This window comes from Rattus norvegicus, chromosome 11, assembly GCF_021556685.1.
Source record: "Rattus norvegicus strain SHRSP/BbbUtx chromosome 11, alternate assembly SHRSP_T2T, whole genome shotgun sequence".
In the NCBI taxonomy this organism is placed as follows: Eukaryota; Metazoa; Chordata; class Mammalia; order Rodentia; family Muridae; genus Rattus; species Rattus norvegicus.
In genome coordinates this window covers 91,829,352-91,855,045 of record NC_141544.1, presented here as the reverse complement: position 1 = coordinate 91,855,045, position 25,694 = coordinate 91,829,352, and the positions used below count along the sequence as shown (strand labels likewise).

General features: G+C 44.7%; 2 protein-coding genes across 9 annotated transcripts in view; one reads left to right on the top strand and one right to left on the bottom strand.

Annotated features, from left to right (window-relative positions):
• The window catches only part of Tbccd1 (TBCC domain containing 1), a 38,655-nt gene extending 30,060 nt beyond the window's left edge, over positions 1–8,595 (bottom strand). For 3 of the 7 annotated variants that reach the window (XM_087576088.1, XM_087576092.1, XM_087576098.1), the window contains exon 1: positions 8,544–8,595. The gene's annotated coding sequence lies outside the window, so the exon portion shown is untranslated. Of the gene's footprint in view, positions 1–36; positions 129–8,395 lie in introns of those variants that run through there. The other 4 variants (XM_087576089.1, XM_087576094.1, XM_087576091.1 and 1 more) reach the window with 3 other exon arrangements.
• A 320-nt stretch (positions 8,596–8,915) lies between these two features.
• Positions 8,916–25,328, top strand: Dnajb11 (DnaJ heat shock protein family (Hsp40) member B11). 2 transcript variants are annotated; one of them, NM_001015021.1, is given in 10 exon segments: positions 8,916–9,163; positions 14,608–14,764; positions 17,937–18,034; positions 19,412–19,544; positions 21,388–21,530; positions 21,806–21,888; positions 22,102–22,159; positions 23,547–23,658; positions 23,923–24,082; positions 24,646–25,328. In NM_001015021.1, coding segments are annotated over 10 exon segments (1,077 nt in total). In that variant the 5' UTR covers positions 8,916–9,095; the 3' UTR covers positions 24,711–25,328.
• The last annotated feature ends 366 nt before the right edge of the window (positions 25,329–25,694 follow it).

Below are 25,694 nucleotides of genomic sequence, written 5' to 3'. Positions count from 1 at the left end.
AGAGAGAGAGAGAGAGAGAGAGAGAGAGAGACCGACCTGCTGTGTCTAACTGCTTCAATGTGGTCAGCCACCTTTCTGTTCTTGCTGTCATATCTTCCCACCAGGACAGACTATCGCTTTGGAACTGTGAGCTAAAATAAGCACATTCCCCTCTAAGTTGTATTTTAGCCAGGTTATTATTGTTTTATCACAATAAGCAGAAAAGAAACTAATTCAAGAAATGTTTCCAAGAATTGGTGTCACTGCTGTGGTACAGCTGACCACATAGCCTTTAGGCTTTTGCTCTGTGGAATGCTGAGGCTCTAGAACTCTAGGATGGAAATGCATTGAATGCTGGAGTGGAATGTAATGGGTCATTCTAGCGAAGCCAGAAGACAGGGATGCAGAAAGACCAAGGCAGTGGAGCCAAGTTCATGATGCTCATGAGAGGCACAGGACTGTTAGGACACAGACTAGGGACCAATGGTGTGATGTTTTGGCACAGAATCTGCCCCTTTCTAAGAATTTGAGTAAGCATGACTCTAAAGGTAATAGACTAAAGTTTTAAGACAGCCTAACACTGAGTTTGTAGCATGGTTACTACTGATTACTCTGATACATGCCTAGAATAAAAACAAGTGAGGCAGAAAAAATATATGTGCAATTTGGAGAGGAGGAAAAGGCGGTAAGAAGCTTAAACCTGCCTCCAAGGCATGTCTTGAAAAACAGAGATGGTAATGGCTAAGAAGTCAGCACTATTAGAGAGGAGCCCTTGCTCTCCACAGCAACAAACGGAAAAGAAGGAGCCCTGAGAACCTCAACTAAGGCCCCAACTGGAAAAGGAGACCCTATGGTCTCCACTTCACAACTAGCAATTACACAGGCAAGTTTTTACCCGCTGAAGCATACTGAAGTTGTTACAACGTGGTCCAAGAGATTCAGGCTCCACCCTGAGCCGGGAGAAGAAATGGGTAGTATCATCCATGTATACTGATTTTGGATGCATGAAAGGTGCAAGACTGAGGAGGTCATGAGGTTGTTTTTCCTTTGAAGTTTCAGAGAGCATGCGAATCCAGGCAATGTGTGTGGCAGGTTGGGAGTTCCTGCAAAGAGTCCCTGTGGAGCCGCTGTGTGAACTGGGAAGATAAAGCCTGGGTTGTAAGGGAAACCCCAAGATGTTTGAGATGTCATCCTCATGGCACATATACCAAGGAAGATTTCATACAGGGTGGAACCAGCACAAGAGGTTGTTGTACATTGCAGGTAGCAAAGCTGGAGGGACATAGTTAGGCCTTGGAAACTGGGGTCCCAGGTACCAGAAATGGCACTAAAGGATTTGTTATTTTCTCTGTTGGTTCTTAGTAATGCTTTTGGTCTAGGAATGTCTACTCAGTCCCACTGTGTTGGAAGTATGTAACTGCCTTTTGTCGTGCAGTAGATATAGTTCAAAGACTGCCTTGGGTCTCAGAAGACTCTGGACTTGTGATCTGTGTTGGTGTCGTTGAAAAGGCTATGGGAACTTTGAAAGTTGGACTTAAATGCTCTCTGCATCATGAGATGGCCATGAACCCATAGGAGCTAAGAGTAGAATGTTAAGTACATATGAATGGTGACATAGGCCCATGGGTTTGAATACTTGGTCCTTAGCTGGAAATGTGCCTAGGAAAGTTAAGGAACCTTCGGAATGTGAAGCCTTGCTGGAGAATACATGACAAGTGGAGGACCTTCAGGTTTTATAGATGAACCTTGCTGTTCTCTACCTATCTCTCTACTACCAAGTACAGGTTGGTCTTGGTCAAACCAAACGTAGATTTAGGAAGAGGGAATCTCAACCGAGCTTTTGCCTTCCCCAGACTGACCTATGGGTGCATTTTCTTGATTGCAGTGTGAGTCTAGCTTCAGTGTGGGTGATGGATAAGAACTGAGTAAGCCAGTAAGCAGTATTACTCCATGGTCTCTGATTCAGTTTCTGCCTGTCTCCAGGGTCCTGCCTTGAGTTATCCCTTGGCTTCCTTCCACAATGGACTGTTAACTATAAGTCAAATATTGCCTTTGCCTCTTAAGTTGCTTTTAGTCATGTGTTCATCATAGCAATAAAACCCAAACTAAGGCAAAAATGTGCATTTGTAATGACTTGAAATATCTAAAGTCAAAATAGCCAAATGCAGTGCTTGTGAGACTCTGGAAGGTTTTAAGCTTCTCCAGGACAAAATTATACAGTGTGTGTAAATGGTAGAACACTGCACGTTAAAAACCACTGCTCTGATTCCATGAGAGAATGCTTCAGCAACAGCAGCAGCTCATAGGGTCTTGCCGGTGAGAATGAGGGCAAGCAGGCAAAAAAAACAAAGGTTTCTTTCCATGTCTTTTACATAGGCTGCCACTAGAAAATGCAGCCAGACTTAAGGAGGGTCTTCCTACCTCAAATGATGCAGGGTTAGAGTGGGTCTTCCTACCTTGAAAATCCAATCCAAAAAGGAAAAAAAAAAAAAAAAAAAAAAAAAAAAAAAAAAAAGGAAAAAAATCCAAAAATCCCTCACAGGCGCCCAGCTGCTTAGGTTTTAAGTTCATCTCAGTTGTAGTCAAGTTGACAATCAATAATTGCTATCACCAAGAGTAACAAATCAGATGAGATGATGGCCATAGTCCCTCTTGGCCTTAGTGCAGTCTTCCTTCCCTGCCTGGTGCCTGCTAGAGGCAGAGAGATACATGGTAGCCCTAAGGCAATGCCCTAGGATAGGAGGGAGGGCTCATGGAGTATGAATAATGTGGCTTGTGGAGGACAAACTAAAATACTACTTCTCATCCATACTAATACCCAATACTCTGAGAAAAGAATTAATAAATATTGAAGTATTTTCATGCTGTATTGGATCTTGCTAACATTTTTCTAGTGTCCTCTTAGCTGCTGACCCTGAGATCAACTGGCATTTCTTGGGTCGTGGGTGGTGGGCCTTCAGTGATCCTGACTCCCCTTTGCAGAAAGATCTCATATCACATGCAATATAATGCTAGTTTACCAGCTCAGTAAAGAACCTGAAAGGCACAGGCACACCAAGAGGAGGATAGGCAATCAGTTCACACAGGATGCTAGACCTAAAACAGCTGCAAATCCTTGGAAACTTTACAACTGGGTAAAGGTAAGGATGATATGCAAGGGAATGAGAAAACTCTCCACCAAGCCTAGGCTTGTGTTAAAGCAATAATTAAAGAGTTTGAAGTGTTGAGTATTGGTGGGAAAGGACACTCCCAGATGCCATAAGGCTATTAATGAGAACTATAAAACCAGGGGTAGACCACCTTCCTAACAGTTGTTGGCCAACAACTAGACAAGCTATACTAGTTATCACCAGTGCTACTGGGTGCCCACAGAACTAGACAGAAAGACCCTCTTGCTGAAGACATCACACACTTTGGGTGCTGGACATGAAGAAATCAAGCTGGGGTTAAGCTGGAAGCTTCCTCCCTGTTGCCTAATTTGCACAGTGCATGAAAGGTGCTGCCTTAAACTGAAAACTGCCACCAACAGTCTTACCTATCCCATGCCTTCTGATATGGCATGACCATTGTAGATAAAACCAACTTCTTTTCCATTAGAGTTAAGGTCTGCTCCACAGAACGAACTGGAGGAAATTCATGGCTGGTATTGCAAATCCAGTACTTAAACTCAGTCAAAAGCTGATGGCCAGGAAATCACAGGCCCCAGTGGAGAAGCTACTGCTGTGGGTTTGCTAACTGAACGTGATGGCCTTCAAATGGCCTTTCATGTTTATGCTTATGCCCAGATTATTGCTGCTGTCATCTCTTGTTGCCTCCAAGAAATGCATCTTACCGTCAAGGACCTTGGGGAGAAAGAATGGAAAAGGGTATTCCGAAAAAAATGAATCTAGGAAACAAATGGGTGTTGCTAATTTAGTATCTGACAAAATATATTTCAAACCAAATCTATTCAGAAAAGATAAGGTCACTTTTTATTGACTAAGGAACAATCAATCAAGATGTTACTATTCCAAATCATATTCTCCAAACACAGGTCACCCAATTATATAAAACGGATACTACTATAAATAGACACAGATGGGGCAGAGAAGATGGCTCAGAAGTTAGGAGCACTGGCTGCTCTTCCAAAGGATCCAAATTCAATTCCCAGGATCCACATGGCAGCTCACAACTGCCTGTAACTCCAGTTCTGGGGGATCTGACTCCCTCACACACATGTATGCAGGCAAAATACCAATACACATAAAATAAAAATAAACAAATGAATTTATCAGAAAGAATATATATATATTTAAAAAGACATAAAATAGACGCAGACACAGATTATCTCTAGCATAAGAATGGGTGAGTTTAAGACCCCACTCTCACAGGTACACAGACTATCCTGACAACAAATAAACAGCAGATTTCAACAGCATCCTATGCCAAACAGACCTACCAGATATCTACAAGCATCCCACAGTCTTCTCAACATCTCACAGAACATCTAAGATACAGCACATAACAGCACACAAAGTAAGCCTTAACAAATCCAGGAAAACTGAAATAATCTCATGTGTGTAATCTGTCACCAAGAGATAAAACTAGAAACTCAAGAGGAGCTACAGAACACACACACACTAACTCATGGACACTGAACAACAACGGGGAGAGGACAGTCTAGGAGCTATGGCTCAGCTGTCAAGAGCATACACTGCTCTTGCAGAGCACCAACGTCTGGTTCCCAGCACCCATGTGGGTGGCTTACAACCAACTGTAATTCTAGCTCCACGAGATCTCACAGCCTCTTCTGAACTCTGAGAACCCCTGTATTCACACGTTCATATACAAAGACACACACATGCACACATAACTTTAAAATAATAAACCTGACAATCTTTAAATCAATAGACTAGAATAAGATAACCACAACATACCAATGCCTAACACATAATGAAGGCAAGGCGGGAGATGAGAGCACAGTCTCTCTTACTCTTTCAAAGATTTTAATTTACACTTAGTTTGTGTGTGTGTGTGTGTTGTGTATGCACAGGTCGTGAGGTGCATGTAGAAGCCAAGGACAAGAGTCAGTTCTCTCTTTCCACCATTTGGGGGGTCAAAAATTGACCTCAGGTAGCCAGACTTGATAGCATACCACCTGAGCCATTTTACCAACCTTCTCCTGTTGTTTGTCTCTTTGTTTTGTGCTACAGACTAGCTGGCCTTCAAGATTTTGCCAGATCCCCTTTCTCTGCCTCCCACCTTGAAGTAGAAATGCTAAGATCACAGATGTGAGGCACCAACGTCTAGCTTTTTAATGAGGGTTTCAAGAATTGAACTCAGGTCCTTAGGTTTGCATGGTAAGCACTTTTCTCCCGCTGAGCATCTCCCTGTAACCAGGAAATAAATGGGTTCTACAAGTAAAGTGCCTACCTGTATTTTAAAAAAAAACAGAGACATCACAAATATTTTAAAACTCACTTTAGGGTTTTGGAAAAACCTCAAGTAAGTGGGTGGAAAGTAAGAGACCAAACAAGATCACGGTGGCAAGATGACTGCAATGGTCTATTTTTAGCGGTCAACTAGCCAAGCCCAGAGTCATCTGAAATAGTCTCGATTGAGGAATTACCTAGATCAGGTTGGTCCTGTGGCCATGAATGAGGAAGACTGCCTTGATTATTAACTGGCCCATTCCCCGGGCTGGGCTCTGCCCTGTGTACAAGGAGAGAAAGCTAGCAGAATTGTGAGCAAGTAGGCAACATGGGCACTTCTGTTTCTGCTCCTGACTGAATGAGGTATGACCAGCTGCCTCAAACCTTTGACACATTTCAACAATGACACGACTTTTTACTTAACCTAGAACTGAAGGACAAATGAAACCCTTCACCCCCCTGTATTTCTTCCTCCCTTTAGGTTATGTTTACTACAGCAACAGAAATGAATCTAGTACAAAAGCTCGGCACCACTTGCCACCAGGCCTGGCCACCTAACACCATACTCAGGATTGACAGGCTGGAAGGAGGATGACAGCAGCAAGTTGTCCTCTGACCTCCAAATGCACACCGTGGTGCAGGCGTGTGCCCACACACAAAGTAAACAGGAAACTGAAGGGGGCATAGACATGAATAAAACTGAAATGAAAACCTATGGAGACTCCATGAGATGACGGGATCAACAAACCCTTACCCAACCCAGAGAGAAGCCCTAAATCAACAAAATCAGTGAGTGACGAAAAAAGGAACCATCACAAGATATCAACGGAATTCACATCTTCAGGAAAGCTTAAGAGAAATGGATAATTCCTTCAGGACCACAAAGAGGAGATAAAGAATATAAACAACTGTGTAACAAGCATCAGTACCGAAGCAGTAAAACTAACTCAAAGCAACCACAAAAGCCTCACAACTACAAGGAGCCCAGCGGCGGTTTGAAGAATGGCCCCTAAAGGCTCAGATATTTGAATGCATAGTCACTAGGGAGTGGAACTCTTTGAAAGGAGTAGGATTTGAAAGGATTGTGTTCTTGTTGGAGTAGGTAGTCGGAGGAAAAGTGTCACAGGGGGGTGGGCTTTGAGGCTTCAAAAGGCCATGACAAATAGCTCTAGGTGTGTGCTCTGTGTGTCTCTGTCCCTCCATGCCTCAGTCTGTCTGTGTCTGTCTGTCTATCTGTCTGTCTGTCTGTTTCTCTCTCTCTCTCTCTCTCTCTCTCTCTCTCTCTCTCCCAGGGTGTGTCTCTCAGCTACAGCTGAGTGCCTGCCTGCCTGCCACCATGCTCCTGGCCATAACATAATGAATTAAGCCTCTGACATTGTGAGTGAACCCCAATTGAAGGTTTTTTAAAAATAAGAGTTGCCTTGGTCATGGTGTCTCTTCACAGCAAGAGAACAGTGACTAAGACAAGCCCAAATAGCCCAGATAAAATCACTGCAAAAATCCACCTTTAGAAAAAACAGCACTATTTTTCAAAGTATTCCATTAAATAACTTCTTGAAAATGAAGTCAGTTTTGGTCTACTACTAGTACCAAAGACACAGCAAAGAAAAGACAGTTAGAGACCTATCTCCCTAATGAACATGGATGTAAAAATTCTCAATACAACACTTGTAAGCCAGACTCAGAGGTTAAGAACATTTACTGTTCTTCTAGTGGATCTGGATCTGATTCCTAACACCCACATGGCTGCTCATGTCCATCTGCAGTTCCAAGGGATTCACCACCCTCTTCTGGCCTCCTTGAGCAACAGGCATGCATTCCAAAATAAACCTTCTTTTTCTTTTTAATTAGAAAAGGGTTTTTGGCAAAACATCAATGTTTGTTCCAGTACTACTCACAATAGCTACATTACAGGATTAACCTAGGAGTTCAACGGCAACAGAATAAAGGGAATTAAGCCAGTCTCAAAGAAACACATACATGTTTTATCTCATTTGTGGTTCCTAGATTTTATATAGGTAAAGTCATATGTGTGTATATGGCAAAGCCAAACTGCCTAGAGAAACAAAAAGAGTAACAGAACAGAGTGGAAAGGGTGAGAGGGCATAATATATGCATTATTCAGTTTGCTTGCACAAGAAAGTACCATATACAGTGAATATACACAATAAGAAAGTTTTAAAAGGAAGAGAGTTGATTTTTCTGGAACATGCTAAGATATTTAATATGTGAGGACATATACCATTAAATTAGACAACCTTGTAAATTACCATAAAGTTAGCTAGCGTTTTACTTTGAGTGCAATGAAGAGCCACTAAAGCTTTTAAGCAGAATGGCATGATTTGACATAATTTTTAAAAAAGTGAGCGGACGCTGGGGACAGTTCAGTCCATGAAGCTTGCCACTTACATGCCATACAAGCAAGGATTCTTGAATACCCCCCCCCCCAACCCCGTATAGCAACTGCGACAACAATGTCCTGAAGAGACGGAGACAAGATTTTGAGCTCTCTCGTCCACCAGCCTAGTAATCTGTGATCTCCGGGTTCCCTGGTGTGCTCACGCGTGCACACAATCATAGGGTGGAGAGCAGAATTTTAAAATACTGTATGGAGATTTGAAGTTTGGCGGCAGAAAGATCGGTTATACGACCTTTGCGAGCAAGAGATAACTATGACTCGGGTGGAACTATAGTGGATGTGCACCCCGTACGGTTCACTGGTAAAGATCTGAATAGGTTATGCAGGAGGTAAAGCTGAGCAGAGAGGCTTTCCGAAACTAGTTTTCGGAGATAAACAAAACTGGAGAAAAGAACAACCAATGAACAAGCTCTACTCCTAACAATAATAATGCCTTTTATTGATTACATGCTTACTGTGTGCAACTCTGCTAGGAAACTAACAGAAAAAAAATAATTCAATTAATTCCCAACACTGCCAGCGAACGCTTTGCCTTAGTTTTGCCGAAAATAGGTTCGAAAGTGGGATGGGGATGGGGTTGCCTCACCGCTACGGAGTGCTGGAAGCTGAATCTGAACTTAAGTCGGTCTCCACGGCGGCGTCTCTACAAGGTACCAGACCTCTTTTCTACAATATCGAGACTATAATAAGTTTGTACTGTGAGAGCCTATCTCTATGCAAGACGCCCCACGTACTTTGACACCTCCTGGGGTTGCACCTCCGAAAGCAAGCGCGCGTCACGTGTGCACATGGCGTAGTTTCCAGACTGGTAACCACGTAAGGATCTCTCTCAAGCAATTGGTCGGAATCGGGAAGGAACCTCGTGATTGGTGGACATTCCGGTTTCCTACAGCAGCGCGCTCTTTCTCCGCTCCTCTCTCCGGTTCTAAGGCACTTCCGGGCGGCGCGAACCTCTGACGTTTCACTTTCCCATTGGCCGGCGGCCCCCCCGGCTGCAGTTCCGTTGTCTGACTGGCTGCCCGCGCCGCCTCGGAGGTGAAGTGTATCGCTCTGATTGGCTGCGGCGTGGCGGCCTCGTGTGATGTCCCAGGCGGCGATTGGCCCACGCCTGGCTGCTCGCCGGCTTTGGGGCTCCCGGAAAGTGGCAGCTGAGGAAGGGGCGCACTACCTGTCTCCGCGGCCAGGCAAGAGAGAGACCCGGGCGTGAGGCGGCCTCCTTGGGCTGGAAAGGCTGGTCAGCCGACGCAGCGGCACGGGAGGCTGAGAGGGTGGGACCAGGGGACACCATGGCCCCGCAGAACCTGAGCACCTTCTGCCTGTTGCTGCTGTACCTCATTGGGGCTGTGATCGCCGGGTGAGCAGGGGGCCTCCCGCGCGGCACGGGGACCGAGGGGGCAGCCTTTGCTGATAGTGACACGGGTGACATCGAGGCGTGAGGGAGGAGCACTGCGGGGCCGAGGGACCGAGGGGTAGTGTGGGTCAGGATGGCCGTCCAGGGCCAGGTTTCCCCGCCCCCGAGAAGAACGGGAGTTGGTTGCAGAGCCAAATACCACGTTTGGGAATTAGAGGGAGTTAAGTGGCTGTGAGCAGTAGTAGGGACACCGACGACTGAGGAATGGGACTCTTGATGGAAATGAAGGTAGTGAGTGCCAAGCTGAGGTTGAAATGATGGATGCGTCCTTGATGCCCGAATTCCAGAGTGGGACAGTTTGCGACAAGCATCTGAGAGGCAGACACTAAAGTAAGGAAGCCGAGCTTAGATTGAGGAAAGCTGGCCTGAGAGAGCAACATAACACTTTAGAGAGTCTTCGTACTCGCAACCTTCTTGGGCTAGCGAATCTGAACTGTCTTCTTGCCTCGCTGTCTCTCTTCATGGTTCCTTCTTGAGCTGGATGGTATGAGTGAGAAGAACAGTTCTCTTAACAGTCAATAAAAACTAGGGTTCTAGCCTCATGCCGCTGTTATGAGTCCTACAAGCATGACGGAACTTTATCAATTTTCTGAAATCGGGGATAACAGTGTGATAACCTTCAGGGAGAAAGAGCAGGCTTAGAGTTTCTCCCAGCATAAAAAATGCAAGACCCGGGGTTGGGGATTTAGCTCAGTGGTAGAGCGCTTGCCTAGGAAGCGCAAGGCCCTGGGTTCAATCCCCAGCTCCGAAAAAAAGAACCAAAAAAAAAAAAAAAAAATGCAAGACCCAGTAGTTCTGATGACTTAGGATATGGTATATTGGACTTGTGTGTGACCTGCACCCTTAGTCCCTGCTTCGGGCGCATGAAAACCGGTGGATCAGAACCCCAGATCATTTTCAACTACCGAGTGAGCTCCAGGCTTGCCTGGCCTATGTCACACCCCGTCTCAAATAAATAAGTAACCACAGAAATAAAACACACCAAAAGCTCGTAGATGTCAGCTTTTGACAATTTATAGGTTGTTCACAATGCTTAGCATAGCTTTTAAAGTTGCTTTCTTTATGGGGTTTTTCTTTTTTTTCTTTTAAATTTTATCATTATTTCCTTGTGGTATACTTTAAATTTCTAAAAGTTAACATTTCTTACATATGCTTTGTTGTTTTTTTTTTCCTTGTTTGACTGAACCACAAGTACCCAAGGTATTTAATAAAACATCACGGTAAAATTTTGCGGTTGGGAGTTGAGGTGTGCTGGTCTCCAACTCAATATGTAGCTAAAGATCACCTTGAACTCCTTCATGATCCTTCAGCCTTCACTTCCCAAGTGTTAGGATTGCAGGCATGAATGACCATGCCTGGCAAATGCTAGTATTTTTGATACTATAGCTTTAAACGTCAGTCATTCATAAAGCAGCCTCTGGGGAAAATGATGTTGACACTGAACTGTGTCACACACCCCCTCCCCTTTTCTCTTGTATTTTTCTGAGCTGTCATTTAACCTATTCCCTCTTAAATCTTTTACTTGTTCTCATACACATACATATATCACCCCCCCCCCAAATGCTTGCTCTGGGCACACCCCAATATGTTCCCTTTCTAACTTCATGCAAGTGTGAGTCCAGTTAATCAGTGCTGCCCGCTGGCATGGTGACTAATTGTGTTGGCTTGCTCTCTCGAAGGTCTTGTTCAGGTAATCATAACTTGAGTGAATTCATGAGTACCATTTGCAGAAGACAGAATTTCACAACACTCTTCCCCATCCTCTGCCTTCACATTCTTTCTGTTCCTCCTTCCCCTGAACCTTGGGGAGTGTGGGAGAGGGGTGGAAGGTTGAAATACTTGTTTTGAGACTGATCTCTCAATACTCATTTACATTCTCCATGCTTTTTGAACAGTTATTCTGATGCATTAACTACTGCCCCTGTAGAAGAACTACTGCCTCTCTGTGCAAGATTGAGAATGGCATGAATATAACAACATATGTATATATATATATGGCATACTTATGTTACAGTCCTATATATTTCCATATATAGTCATATAATCTATGAATATAATCTGAATATTTCCAAGGCAGTTTGATAACATGTCTACTTAACGAAACAACAGCAGTTAGTTCCCTCTCCCCCAGGGCCTGTGGTCCCCCAGGCCAGGACTTCCAGACAGTTTTATATTATTAGATTTAAATTTACTCCTGTGGAGCAGGTCTTAAATCCAATCAAAAAGCAGTAGGTTAACCCCATAACCTTTCTGCCTCTGTTGTACCAGAGGTGCATCTTGCCCACTTAGTCAGCATTGGGGACTTTTCTCAACAAGCAGCCTGCATAACGCCTTCTAGCACTGTGAAAGCTGGTGAGGAGGGAGCAATGACAATGGCCTCTGTTGTTTTGGGAGCCTCCCTGACTTACAGTAACTCATAGGGAGGTTTCCCACCCCTGGCACTGAGATTTTTGCATTATATGTGCATAGAATCTATGTATTCTAAGGGAAGCATCCACTCATGCGAGGTACCTGTGTTCAGAATCCTTTGTCTCTGCTTGTCTCTCCATCTGTCTCGCTCTAAGATTTTATTTTTAAGTACATGTGTATGTGTATGTATATATGTTTGTGTGTATATGTTTGTATGCATATGTGTGGGCATGGACCTGTAAGTGCAGGTGCCCATGGAAGCAAGAAAGGGTGTTAACTTCCCTGGATCTGGAGTTTGAATTGCATGCAAGTCACCATGCGTGCTGAAAGCTGGATTCAGCTCCCCTGTAAGAGAAATAGGAACCTTGGGGTGGGGGTGGGGGTGGGGGTGGGGGTGGGGGTGGGGGGTTTTATGTAGGTTTTGAATCAGCTTGAAAAGTAGTGGCTCTCCTTTAATTGGATTCTTTTAACATCCTTAGTTTCGTGTAACCCACTCCTCTCCAGAATTGGAGTGTTGTGTGAGCCTCACTCTGTGTTGTTAGCCGTTTTTGTCATTAGAAGGCTGATTCCTAGCATGAGATGTCAAGACTTTAGAGATGAGGTCGACTTCCTGGGGGTGATAAATGTTAAAAATGCTGTAGTTGAGCTGGGACCCAGCACGTGGGAGGCTGAGGCAGGCAGATCTCTAGTTTGAGGCCAGCCTAGTCTACAGAGTGAATTCCAGGACAGGCGGGACAACAGAAAACCCCTGTATTGGAAAAAACAAAAACTTGTGTATAGGTGAGCTGAATATGACTTTATATGTCTGTAAATTCAGCATTTGAGAGGTAGAGGCGGGAAGATCAGGAGTTCAAAACAAACTTCAGATACATAGTGAGTTCAAGGCCAGTCTGAGCTACATGAGGACCTGTCTAAGAAAACCAACCCAGAAACCTAACAGAGTGATTAAAATAACTAAATTACTGTTGGAAAGTGTGACCAGGAGTTTATGAAATAACCCCAACCTTCTGAGTGCTGGAATTATAGGCATGCGACATCAGGAATCCAGGACTTCATGGATTTAAAGCAGGCACTGTCACTGAGCCACGTGCCAGCCATAAAATGTATTTTTTAATATTCTGCCTTATGTCTTGGCTCCCGGTTCATTTCCCCATACATTTTTAAATTATCCGCCATGCTATGTCAGCCTCTATTATATGAGTTCCCTAGCCCCGTTGTTGAGATAATATTTTTAGGTTCTATTCTAGTTTTAGGTTTGAATTCTAGTGGTTGAACTTCTGGCAAAAAGAGATGTGAGCATTCTTATATGTTCAGCTTACTCAGAGGGCATTTACTGGCCTCTTCAATGAGCTGGGTACGGCCCTTGCCTGGAATGCTTTTTATAGTCTCACTCTAGCTTTCTCCCAACACTTCTTGCAGAGAAAGAACCCTTTTATGGTTGATTCAGCATAGCTCCTGGCAATATTCCCTTATTTTATGCCCTAATTTATATCATATGAATATTCTCAACTACAGTGATACAGAGGCTCCTGCGTGTGGACTTTAGAAGATGTCTGTCATAAAGACTTGATCCTAACAGATTAGCATAGTTACTGGCAATGAATGCATAAAATGTATTTTTCTCCCAGCATATACCATAATCATTGCATCCAGATGTGTGCTATTTTCCCTTCAGGTTTATTATTTGGAGTTTGCTTAATCTTTATGAACTCCTTAGGCCAGTCCATCTTTAATGTCCAAAAGTGCTACTATTTAGGACATGTATGTGACGTAATCTTTGTGAATAAGGATAACTTTCTTTTTTAATCATTTGACCCTTAGAAACAGGTAAAAGTCACTGGGGTGGGGCTGGAGAGAAGGCTCAGCAGGTAAGGGCTCTTGCTGCTCTTAGTGGAGGACCCCAGCACCCACGCGGTGACTCACAGCCACCTGTAACTACACATCCAGGGAGCCAGCTTTAACTGACACCGAGGGACCTGCACTCACACCCACACATGAGCTCATAATTAAAAATAAAATAAATTCTCTTTTAAAAAAGTATTTGGAGCCAGAATAGGGAGTAAAGAGGGAGCCAATTGGACTGTTTGGTTGTTAGCTGGAAATAGCATGGAGCTATAAAGCAAAGGAAAAGTTTCTCTGCGGAAGGTAATTCTAAAAGAAGAGTGCCGCCCGTCCTGTACATATTTTTGAATTACCTCCAAATCATAGTCCCGTTATGATTATTTCTGTACCTAAGACTATAAATCCTGGCGTGTCCCTTTTTTGTTCATTGTTTTATATATGTGCACATGTCACATATTCCTTTGTCTTTATCCTTCCGTGCTTTTATAGTTGGACTTAACTGCAAAGGGAGATAATGTAATGCACCCTGGGAGATGATAATTCAGCTGTTAAGAGCACGTGTGTTCTTACAGAGGACTCCATTCAGTTCCGGCACCCACATCAGGCAGCTCACAACTTCCAAGGTTCTTTTCTGCTTCTACAGGCATCTGCATGTGGTACACACGTGCGCACACACACACACACACACACACACACACACACACACACGCAATTTCTCTTAATGTAATAGGGAGCTAGAGAGATAGCTAGGACAAACACATGAATTAAAAAAAAAAAAAGATTCACGTCTTCCTTGCCAAGGGAAGAGTTGTTGATAGTTAATGGTTGCCGGGTTGAGGGGGGAGTCATTTTCTTTAGGGATGCAGGCCCTGGTAAGTTGCCAGGCTCCAGGAAAAACCTCCCCACCCACACTCATGTAAGTCTCCCTAATTCAGCTCAGTGGGTCACAAACAAAATATATGAAGGGGGGGCTTATTGGGAAGAAAGAGGGGCTCAGTATGAGTGGGGCCATGAGAAAGGGTGAAGGAGTCATGTGAAAATGACCAAAGAATGTTACATCTGTACAGAGAGTAAAAAGGCAAATTAAAGAATATAACAGAACTCTCTAATGAAGTCTTACCTGTCCATCCTCTCAGGCGGGATTTCTATAAGATCTTGGGAGTGCCTCGAAGTGCCTCCATAAAGGATATTAAGAAGGCCTACAGGAAACTGGCCCTGCAGCTTCACCCTGACCGGAACCCTGACGACCCCCAAGCCCAGGAGAAATTCCAGGATCTGGGTGCTGCTTATGAGGTGAGTCGTGAAAACAAAAATGGGAACGCCAACCGCGGATGCGGGAAAGACCAGTCCCGCGGATCATTCCTGTTCAAAAGTACATAAGTGAACTGAGCGTTCCCGGACTGTGCAGTTGTTATCCACAGACTCCATTTTTATTTGTGTGTGTGTGCGTGTGTGTGTGTGTGTGTGTGTGTGTGTGTGTGTGTGTGTGTGTGTGTGTGTGTCAGGTGTGCATGGGTGCCCACAGATGCTAAAGGAGGCATCAGCTCTCCTGCTGGGGTTAGAGACGATTGGGAGCTGCCTAGTGCGGGTGCTAGGAACCAAACCCAGGTCCTGTGCAAAAGAAGCAAGTGATCTTAATGGCCCAATCCCCTTGCCTCCGCTCTGACAGTGTGTAAACCAAAGTGGGTTGGTGGCCCCTAAAATGACACATAAAATCTTATTTCTTAGGAGGTACTGACTTCATATTTTGTACTGTTCCCATGAATATTATCATTATTTCATAGAAACCTGATACTCAAAAATACTTTCCAAGAGTCTGCATTTACTTCTTCCAGTGCTTTACAATGCACATGTGCTTTTTTGTTTTTGTTTTTGTTTTGTTTTTGAGACTAGGAAGGTCTCTCTGTAGTTCTAGCTATCCTGAACATCCTGGAACTCGGTATGTAGACCAAGCTGGACTCTCCATGCCTGGCTTCATGTGCTGCTCTTGATAATGAATCTGTAGGGTTCTTTATCCATAGCCCGGACAGGCTATTCCCATCTTGTGAAACTGAAGTTTATTTGACCCTAACTACCTTTGTGGCATTGTTGATTTTCTTCTTCCTTGTATCAACCAAATTTGTTTACCTTTCTCCCAGGTAAATTAGTGTGCGCAGATCAGAATATTAATAGAATACAAAGACGCAAACAAAAGGGTATTTTTTTCCCTCTACTGAAGTAAGATTGATTACTATTAGCATTTAGCTAGTTGAGAGTCTGCATTTTTGTTAACTAATAACTACCTGCCCCACCCCACCTTCCACTAAAGTCGGCTCAGTAAGGTAGAAAGCTCCGTGACTCCAGCTCCCTAGAAACTGAGCTCAGGGTTTAAACCCAGCCTGAGCTTCCTGGTGAGGAGTCAGCTTGTGTCCAGAGGAAGAGTCAAAGCTCTCTGATTTCAGAAGTACTCACGTGTGCTTCTGCTCACATGTGCGCATGCTTCAGGGTTCTAAAATAAAAGAACTCCTGATATCTTATTTCAGCCTTTAGTTTTATTCCTATATGTGTGTGCATATGAGTAGAGGAGGTGCCCGCAGAGGCCCAGAGGCATCAGAGCTGTAGCCATGGGTGGTTGTGAGCCGCCCAGCATGGGTGCTAGGAATCAGTCACGGGTCCTCTGCAAGAGCAGTGTGAGCACTTAACTACTAAGCCATCTGTTCAGCCTGTTCTGTTTTGTTTCTTACTAAGTTGTTTTGGTTTTGCTCTTTATGTAGGCGAACACTTTGCTTGCATGTCTGTAGATACACTTTTGTTCATGCCTCTTGCCCATGGAAAGCAGCAGAGGGCATTGGATTCCCCTGGACCTGGAATGATGGGTGTTTGTAAGCCACCGTACTGGTTCTGGAATTAGACCCAGGTCCTCTGCAACAGCAGCAAATGCTTTAGCTGCTGAGCCGTCTTTCTAGCCCTTTCTAAATTAAGTTTTAAACTTAACAGAAAGTAGTGGATTTCAATGTGGGAATTTCATACATAAATTTTTTATACTTAGTTTTTATTAATCCCCTATATATTATTTTTCTTCTTGCATGTTGATGGCAAATTTTTACATGCTTAGAAACCAATTTTTTCTCATGTTCTTTGGCTCACACAAACATACAAAGTTCTTTCAGGCAGAAATTGACTCAAAGGTACATTTATAGGGAGGGTAGTGTGTGTTAATATTTTTCCTCAACAGTTTGAACTCAAGATGTCACAAACGTAGACATTTCAAGGCAGACAGCACTCTTCTACAAATGAATTTCTTCTACACATACAAAAGCATGGAAAAAAGTAGGAAAACACAGTTCTGGTAACACAACCTGGATTTTCCTTCTGGCCCATGATCCTGTTCTCTTGACGTGCTGGACTTCTCTGTACAGTGTGTGCAGAGGTCGGGGAGAGGCAACTGTTTTAAGACTACTGATATAGTACATCTGTTACTAGTGATAGCCTGTCACAGTTACATTCTAGTTTATAGTTAGTGACATAGTGCAGCATGGTGCTTACAGAATAAGCCCTGGAATTAAAGTACCCAGAAGACCAACCTGAGCAGTCCACCTCGCTTCTTTCCTGGTACCTTCTTGACCGTCACAGTCCCATGCTTAAATGCCTTTTTTTTTTTCTTGGATACTTTATGTACTTACATTTCAAATGTTATCCTGTTTCCCCTCCTTCCATATCCCCTCTCCCCTCCCTCTGCTTCTATGAAGATATTCCCATCCCACCCACCCACTCCCACCTCAACGCCCTGGCATTCCCTTACATTGGGGAAACAAGCCTTTATAGGACCCAGGGCTTCTCCTCCTATTGATGCTGGACAATGCCATCCTCTGCTACATATGCAGCTGGAGCCATGGATCCCTCCTTGTGTACTCATTGATTGGTGGTTTAGTCCCTGGAAGCTCTGGGGTCTGGTTGGTTGATATTGTTGTTCTTCCTATGGTGTTGCAAAACCCTTCAGCTCCTTCAGTCCTTTCTCTAACTGCTCCATTGGGGTCCGCTTGTTCAGTCCATTGGTTAGCTGCGACCATCCTCATCTTAAAGTACTCAATCGGATTTGATACCTTGAAGTTAAAAGGGACTGAGTTGGGCAATGTGAAATAGGCAGTGCACCAAAGAATTCAGTGTCCTCAGACAGCTTCCCAGACTCCTACTCAGGAGGCTAAGGTAAAAAGAACATGAGTTTGAGGCCGGCCTGGACTACATATGGAAGTCTAGGCCAGCCTGAGTCACATAGCAAGGTCTTTACGCAAAAATCCCAAATAATCCCAAATAAACAACAACAACAAAATAACAGCTTTAAACAAGTCTTACTGCCGTGCACAGTGAGAATCACACTCTCTGGAAAGCTTTAGAACCTTGGGGTCAGAGTGGAAAACAGCTGTCAATGTGAATGTACTTAACTGACCTTAGAGTGTGACATTTTCCCACTGGCATTTACCCCCAGGTTCTGTCAGATAGTGAAAAACGAAAACAGTATGATACCTATGGTGAAGAAGGCTTGAAAGATGGGCATCAGAGCTCCCACGGGGACATTTTTTCACAGTAAGTAATTTGCCCATTGCAGAGTATTACACCCTGGGACTGGACCAGTTGGGCACTAACTGAATTGCTCTTGGAAGCAGAGAGAGCAGAGTTGCCTCTGTGTCATCCTGTGGACAGGAGAGGGGTGGCTGTGATAGGCACCATCAGGGAAGGAATTCAGAGGTCTCTGCATCTCTATAACACTTGTCTTTCTGGGAAGTCAGGATGGCGGCAATGTTAATAAGTGCTTCTCTCTTTGAACCCTCCTTGTTAGACATGGAATCTCCATACAGCATAGTGTCTTAACGAGGAGGTCTAGTCCAGAGTTCACCTCTGTAATTAGAGACAGAAAGGTGTTTGAGTCTGCACTTGGGTGCCCTGAACACTCGTTTCTTCAGACTCTCAACAGCTTCTAGAGCTTCCCTGTCAAGTCAGACTGCAGTTACAAACGGCTCTGTCTGTTGAGCTGTCAGGGACATCTCTCCTCCTGACCATCGAACTAGTGCTAGAGATGTCAGAAAGAAGCCCGCTGCCCTGCTCTGCCCTCTTCAGCAGAAGGGTCAGGAGTGCGTATACCTGGTACGGCTGACAAGCAGCTTTATCCATCTCGAAGTCGGTCTTTGGTTACCTTCAGTGTTCACTTTGACCTTGTGCAGGCCAGGACTTACTTTTCGCTGTGGACAGGGACTGTCCTGAGGCTTTGCTTGTCAACTTTAAACACATGCCCAAGGTTTCTGTAGAGTGGTAGCTTCTTCGTCAAGGCCTGCACTCTCTAAAGAGCAGACGTAGTGAACACTCACAATACGTTCAGATGTTCAAAATTAACCTTAAGGAATCTCTTAAATTAGGCTGGGCATGCTGTTCACACCCTTAATTCTAGGCAGAGGCAGGTAGATCTCTGAGTTTGAGGCCAGACTGGTCTACAGAGTGAGTTCCAGGACAGCTAGGGCTATGCACAGAGAAATCCTGTCTAGACAAACAAACAACAAAGAGCAAACAAAAGGAATTCCTTACATTAACCAAAAAGTTTAAATTGCACCAGATTATTTATATTAATTATATTCTATCCTTTTTCAATATGTCTGTCATATCTGGATTTTCATTGGTATTTGAGTGGATTATCCCATTGATTGAGTCCAGATTGAGTCCTTTGACGTATTACACTGTGCACTTAGGTGTGGCTCTTGGGTGTGCAACATGTTGTATTACAGAGAGCATTTCTTTTGAGGTGGGCAGCAACCTGATATATGTAAATTAAAATTGTTATATCTAGATTCAGTATATTAAATATCTGGTCTGTGTAGTACACTGGTAGGAACAGTATTTTACCAAGGGGAAGAGAGTCAACTGTGCGACAGGGTCCGAGCCCTCTGTCCTGACGGTCTCCTGTGTGCACAGCTTCTTCGGAGATTTCGGGTTCATGTTTGGAGGAGCCCCTCGTCAGCAGGACAGGAATATTCCAAGAGGAAGTGACATCATCGTAGATCTAGAAGTCACCTTGGAAGAAGTGTACGCAGGGAACTTTGTGGAAGTAAGTTCGCACAATGCACCTACGCACACTGACCCACAGAACTTGTACTTTTGACCACAAATCAGAGACTTTCCAGTACTTTTTGTCTTTTAGAGTAGGAGAGGGAGTGACTGGCACACAGTTAATTCTTCAGAATCCTTAGTTCATAGCAGTCACAAACCAAACTGCCTAGCCTGAGGACGCAGTGAAGCAGTACCACGCCTGTGCCTGCCTGTGTGCTTTTCACTGCCCTGGCTCACCACTGCTGTCGGTGTGTTGCAGCACTGCACATGCATGAACCTGAACGATGTGTTCTTGCTGTCGCCTTTGAGTTTGTAAAAATGGCACCTCGTATTTTGAGAGACGTTTGTCTCTGTGAGTCATCCTTGCTGCCTACAGCTGTCAGTCTGCTGAGTAGACGTCACTGTGACGTCAGTGGGGTTGTGTTCTTTTAACTCCCGAAGAGTCCTGTATGTGAACATTCCTGTACATATTGTAATTACACATGAAGTGTGAAAGTAGAATTGTTGGGTGTGCTGACACGTTTATGCATTACACAAAAATGCCACAGTGTGTTTGAAATTGTCCAAGCCAACAGTCAACATGTTTGCCCCACCCCTGTCCGTATGGGATATTCCCTGCTCCCTCTTAATTAGAATTACAGATGGGTCTAGATGTTTTCTGTATCTTGGTTGCACTTCTTAATCTCTGACTGGGCTAAGCATCTCTTTTGTTGGCCCTGTTTGTTTCTTGTGAGATGCTCCATCACCGTGCGCCCTGCTTTGTCTCTCTCATGTTGATTTGTGAGACTGCTTCATATTTGCTCTTAAGTCTCTGAGCCACGATGCAGATGTAGCTATCCATTTATGATATAACTTGTTTTACACGGTATTTAGAATTTTAATTAGTACAAGTGTTCATTTTAATGTGAAAAAATCTGATCTTTAATGATTAATTTTTGAGTCTTACATTTTAAAAGTCTGCTCTAAATGAAGAAGCTGTTCTGTGTTCTCTAGTAAAAGGTGGCTTTCTTTCACCTGCGGTTGTCTTCTGTGACATTTGTCATGGACTTTGCAGCTAGACTGCATGCTTTCAAACCATGTGGTCTCCCTTAACCGAATGTGCCGAGAGGAGTAAGAGCCCCTACAGAGCTGCGATTAGATGTGTGCACGACTAGTGGGTGTAAGCACCACTGTGGGCGGCTTCTCCAGACGCTTAGTCATTTACGCCATGAACACAGTGCCCTGAGAATACACAAATATAAGAATGTGGTGCTTTTTAAAAGCTGTATTTTAGTTTTAATTTTGTGTATATCTATAGGTGTGGGCACAGGAGTGCAGATGTTCAAGGCATCAGATGTAGTCAGTGGAAATCGAACTCAATCCTCTCCACCTTTTGGTTTTGTTTTTTGAGATGAGGATAACATAGCCCAGACTGGCCACAAATTCACTGTGTAGCTGAGGACGTGTCTATGAATGTGTTTGGATGGTGACAGCACTGGGGATTACTCCTGGGCTGGGTTGCCTAAAACAGAAAGAGGGGGTCTAGGGAGATTGCTCATAGAACTGGGAGGTAGCCACACAGCAGCTTTTGAATGCCATGGCTGTTCTGGGGGTTGGGGGTTGTGCTGTGTATAGCTCAGACTTCTCAACCTAGCAATCCTGTGAGCTGCTTTAACTCAGCGGCCCTGCTATGTCTTGGAAATGCTGATACTAATATCTGGTTTTAGTCTCTTCCCCTCTCTCCTCTCCTACAGCTTCAGACTGAGATCAGAGTCATTTCAATACCCACTTGCTGCCACCCTGTGTGGGCCTTGGTTTGTACCCCAGAGAGGAAAACTAAAGGCTGTTTCATGTGTTCTTAGGTAGTTAGAAACAAGCCCGTAGCCAGGCAGGCTCCTGGCAAACGGAAATGCAACTGTCGGCAGGAGATGCGAACCACACAGCTGGGACCAGGGCGCTTCCAAATGACCCAGGAAGTGGTTTGTGACGAGTGCCCTAATGTCAAGTAAGTGAAAGGCCCTCGGCGTGTGTCTTGTGTCTACTTGTGACAGATGCTTCCCTCCAGCTCTGACCCCGAGTACACGCCCTGATATCTGTGTGATGCAGAGACGCTCTGCTCTCAGTGTTAGCATCTGAACGCTCTGAGCAAGCCCAGGCAGCCTTGGCAAGCAGCACAGTGGGCTGTCCAAGAAAAGCCTCCCTGGGAGCACAGTGCAGAGCTGATGGTACCTGGGCTTCCGCTGCTGTGTTCTAGCCCCTTTTAAATTCCCTTTGTCACAGACTAGTGAATGAAGAACGAACACTAGAAGTGGAAATAGAGCCTGGGGTGAGAGATGGCATGGAGTACCCCTTTATTGGAGAAGGTGAGATGCTGGTGTGGATTATGATAACTCTTGCCTTATCCCTTAAATATATGGCTGCATGTTATTGGGGGGGGGAGTGAAGGCATTGCCTTCCCAGACAGACTTAACAGAGACACTGCCTGAGGCAACGGATTTAAAAGTCACTCGAAGTGTCAGGTAAAAACTGAGTTCAGATTGTGTAATTTCCGTTTCTTCTTGGACTGCCCTGACCAGGTGAGCCTCATGTGGATGGGGAACCCGGAGACTTACGGTTCCGAATCAAAGTTGTCAAGTGAGTATCAGCTGGGAGAGACTCCCAGCTTTGCGTTTTGCTTGAGCGATCACAGGACTAATGAACGAGTCCTCGCTTTGTCTTCTGTTTTATGCTTACAGTACCATAGGCATTGTTTCTAACTCTGCAGCAGTACTGAAAATAGGAGGTGATGCGCTGGCCTTGAACCCCAGATATTTACCGAGGACTTAAAAATGCAAAAGATGCTGGCAGGAAAGACTGGGTGAAAACGGAAGAGCAAATGGGCACTGGTACAATGCTTGGAAAAGGCAGGCACAGCCCTGGGGCTGGGCCCTGGCACTGTATAGGCCTTGATGGCTGCCACATTTGCCACATGCCTATCATGCCTTCCGGGTGGTAGAGACAGGCAGACCACTAGTTCAAGGTCATCCAGCCTTGGGGATAATCAATATCTTATCTCAAAACAAAAACAAACAAATCATGGGAAATGAAAGAGCTGTAAATGAGAGGTGTCGGCAATAGGACTTAAGGCATCCATGGTTGTTTTCCAAAAATGCCATTTAGTCATACTAATATTCAGCCTCTCCTTTTATAGGCTTCCTCCAGTGTGGAGTGCTCGTTACCCAGTACTCTGGCTTTCAGACTTATTATTATATCTTATTAACTAGTTAGAAACCAGTAATAGGTCTGTGTTTAGGCTTGATTAAAACATTGCTCCCAGTGGATGATATAGAATTGGCCCTTCCTCCTCAGTCTCCCTCTTTCACCCTCTGCACTGGGTGATCTTATCTTGCATGCCATGTCTCCCTCAGCTTCCCTGAGAAACTAGAACACGTGATGCTCCCTCCATAACCCAGAACCTTTGGTAAGGGGGGTGGGGAGTTGAGAGATAGGATCTCACCTCTCCTTGTCTTCCCCTTATCTGTGACTTGGGAAAGCGTGGTCTTTCTTTTCTATGACCTAATGATTAATGATTTTCCCTTACATTTGTGTACTTCTGCTAATTGTAAGGTACTTAGGAATCGAGTTCAATAAGACTTATAGAGCTCTGTAATCTCAGAACATGCCATATGGGAAGGCAAGTCAAATCCTGTTTGAAAGAATGGTGTTGGGCTGGAGAGATGGCTCAGTGGTTAAGAGCACTGACTGCTCTTCCAGAGGTCCTGAGTTCAATTCCCAGCAACCACATGGTGGCTCACAACCATCTGTAATGAGATCTGATGCCCTCTTCTGATGTGTCTGAAGACAGCTACAGTGTACTCACATACATGAAGTAAATACATAAATCTTTAAAAAAGAAAGAAAGGAAGGAAGGAAGGAAGGAAGGAAGGGAGGAAGGAAGGAAGGAAGGAAGGTAGGTGTTTTTTTTTTTTCTGAGATTTTTCCAGCACTTGAAACTGATGGTTTTTGATGTTTTCTGTTTCAGGCACCGGATATTTGAGAGGAGAGGGGATGACCTGTACACAAATGTGACTGTCTCACTGGTTGAGGCTCTGGTTGGCTTTGAGATGGACATAACTCACTTGGATGGTCACAAGGTAAACACTCCACCCTTCCAGCTTTGTGGCTGTGTGGTCTTGGGTCATCTCAGCAACTTGGTCATCAGAGCCCGAGGCTCCCTCCTGGCCGTCTCCCACTGTCTCTCCCCCTCCGCTGCTGAGCCTCCAGCTATATTTTTAAGTCTCTCTGTGCCTATCAGCCCTTGCCCTTTGACCTTTCTTTGCTGCACTGTGACACTAGCTTCATCCCCAGTGCCCAGCAGCAGTTGTGTCCTGCTCCACTGTGCTCCTTTTGCTTTCCAGGTACACATTTCCCGGGACAAGATCACCAGGCCAGGAGCCAAGCTGTGGAAGAAAGGGGAAGGACTGCCCAACTTTGATAACAACAACATCAAGGGCTCCTTGATAATCACCTTTGATGTGGACTTTCCAAAGGAGCAGCTCACAGAGGAAGCAAAAGAAGGTGTGTGTGTGTGTGTGTGTGTGTGTGTGTGTGTGTCTGTGTGTCTGTGTGTGTGTCTGTGTGTGATGACTGTCTGAAAGGAGAATAGCAAAACCCTCTGGAGCCAGGAGACATGGATGTAGGACATCACATTGCTGTGTTCGCCGAGGGCTATGTGAGCTGGGCTGTGAAGCAAGTCCCTTAGGGGAAGAAGCCAGACCAAACTAAAGGGAAGATGTGATGTGCGTGGGAGGGCGGACTAGAGGCTCAGGGTGAACTTCTCTGCGCTAACTGAACATAGCCCCTGGTGTAAGTGTTTAAAATGACAAGGAAACGGGTAAAGGGGCTGAAAGCTGGTGAGAGGGCAAGGAAGAGGAATGGGAGATCAGCTGAGGTGATTGTCTGTCCTTTTTTTTTTTTACCTGATCTTGTTTCCTAGGGCTTCTCATGATGTGTATGGGTGTGGGGCTTGAGGGAAAGAAACAAAAGATCACACACGTGTGTTTGGAGCTGTCCGTGTGTGAAGTTGGAGACTCCAGGGAAGTCATGTTTTCGTTAATGAAGTCGTTTGTTGGTTCCTGCAGGTATCAAGCAGCTTCTCAAACAAGGGCCAGTGCAGAAGGTATACAACGGGCTGCAGGGCTATTAGAACTGAAGAACTGGACTCTGAAAGAGTGGATCAGCGATATTTATTATCTGCAGGGGTTTTTGTGTGTGTTTCATTATTTTCAATATGCAAGTTTGTCTTAATCCTTTTTTCCCTGATGATCGTCATGACACGAGCTAGAGGTTTGCGAATCTGTCTATTGCATTCAGACAATGACCAGCAGAAGGTTACCTAATACCTCTCCCTCTGGGGATTTAACGTCTGGTGCTGCCCAAGGTTCAAGGAATAAAGTCTCAGAGGACTCCAGAGCACAGATGAGGGTCAGAGACAACTGTTAGCTCTTTCAAAATGCCAACTGGAGAAGTGTGTTTTTAAATACACCTTGTTATTTTTCCTTGACTCCTGCTTCTGTTTCCCGTGAGCCGATGGTAGTCTCCCATGAGGATGGGCACACAGCATGCAGAGGAATGGTGAGCGCCCAGTTCCCAGGCCCCACTGAACACACATGGTGTCTATAGCAACGAGCTCAAAGAGGCCCAATAGAGTAGAGACTGAGCCACACGAATTAAAGTTACACAAAGACCTCATTGTCTGTGAGAGAACATAATTTCCCGATTTCTTTGGTAATAATAAAATCTGATATGGCTATTTTACTGTTTAGAAAGTAATTTTGTGTATTTAACCCAGGTAGCCTTATGACCAGAAACTGTTAGTTTAGGAGCTAAGATGGCCGGCTCTAGAGAATAAAGTGGAATTGCAAGTGGCTTTGTCTTCCCGTGGCACCGGATTGAGACACCAGCAGGCCCGAGCACATTTGACTTTGAGTCTTGTCCTCCGTTGCTCCGGAGCGCAGGCCTTGTTGCCACAGCTGATGGGTATTTGAGTGGGATTGAGCAGTTGCTGTTGCAGTGCCCCCGCACTTTGGAAGCACTGCTTTGGAAGCACCGGGGTAGTTCAGTCTCACTGCCCTCGATGTATGGCGCCCTGTGTGGTCTGAGACTGTCAAGAATCCAACAGACGGCAGAA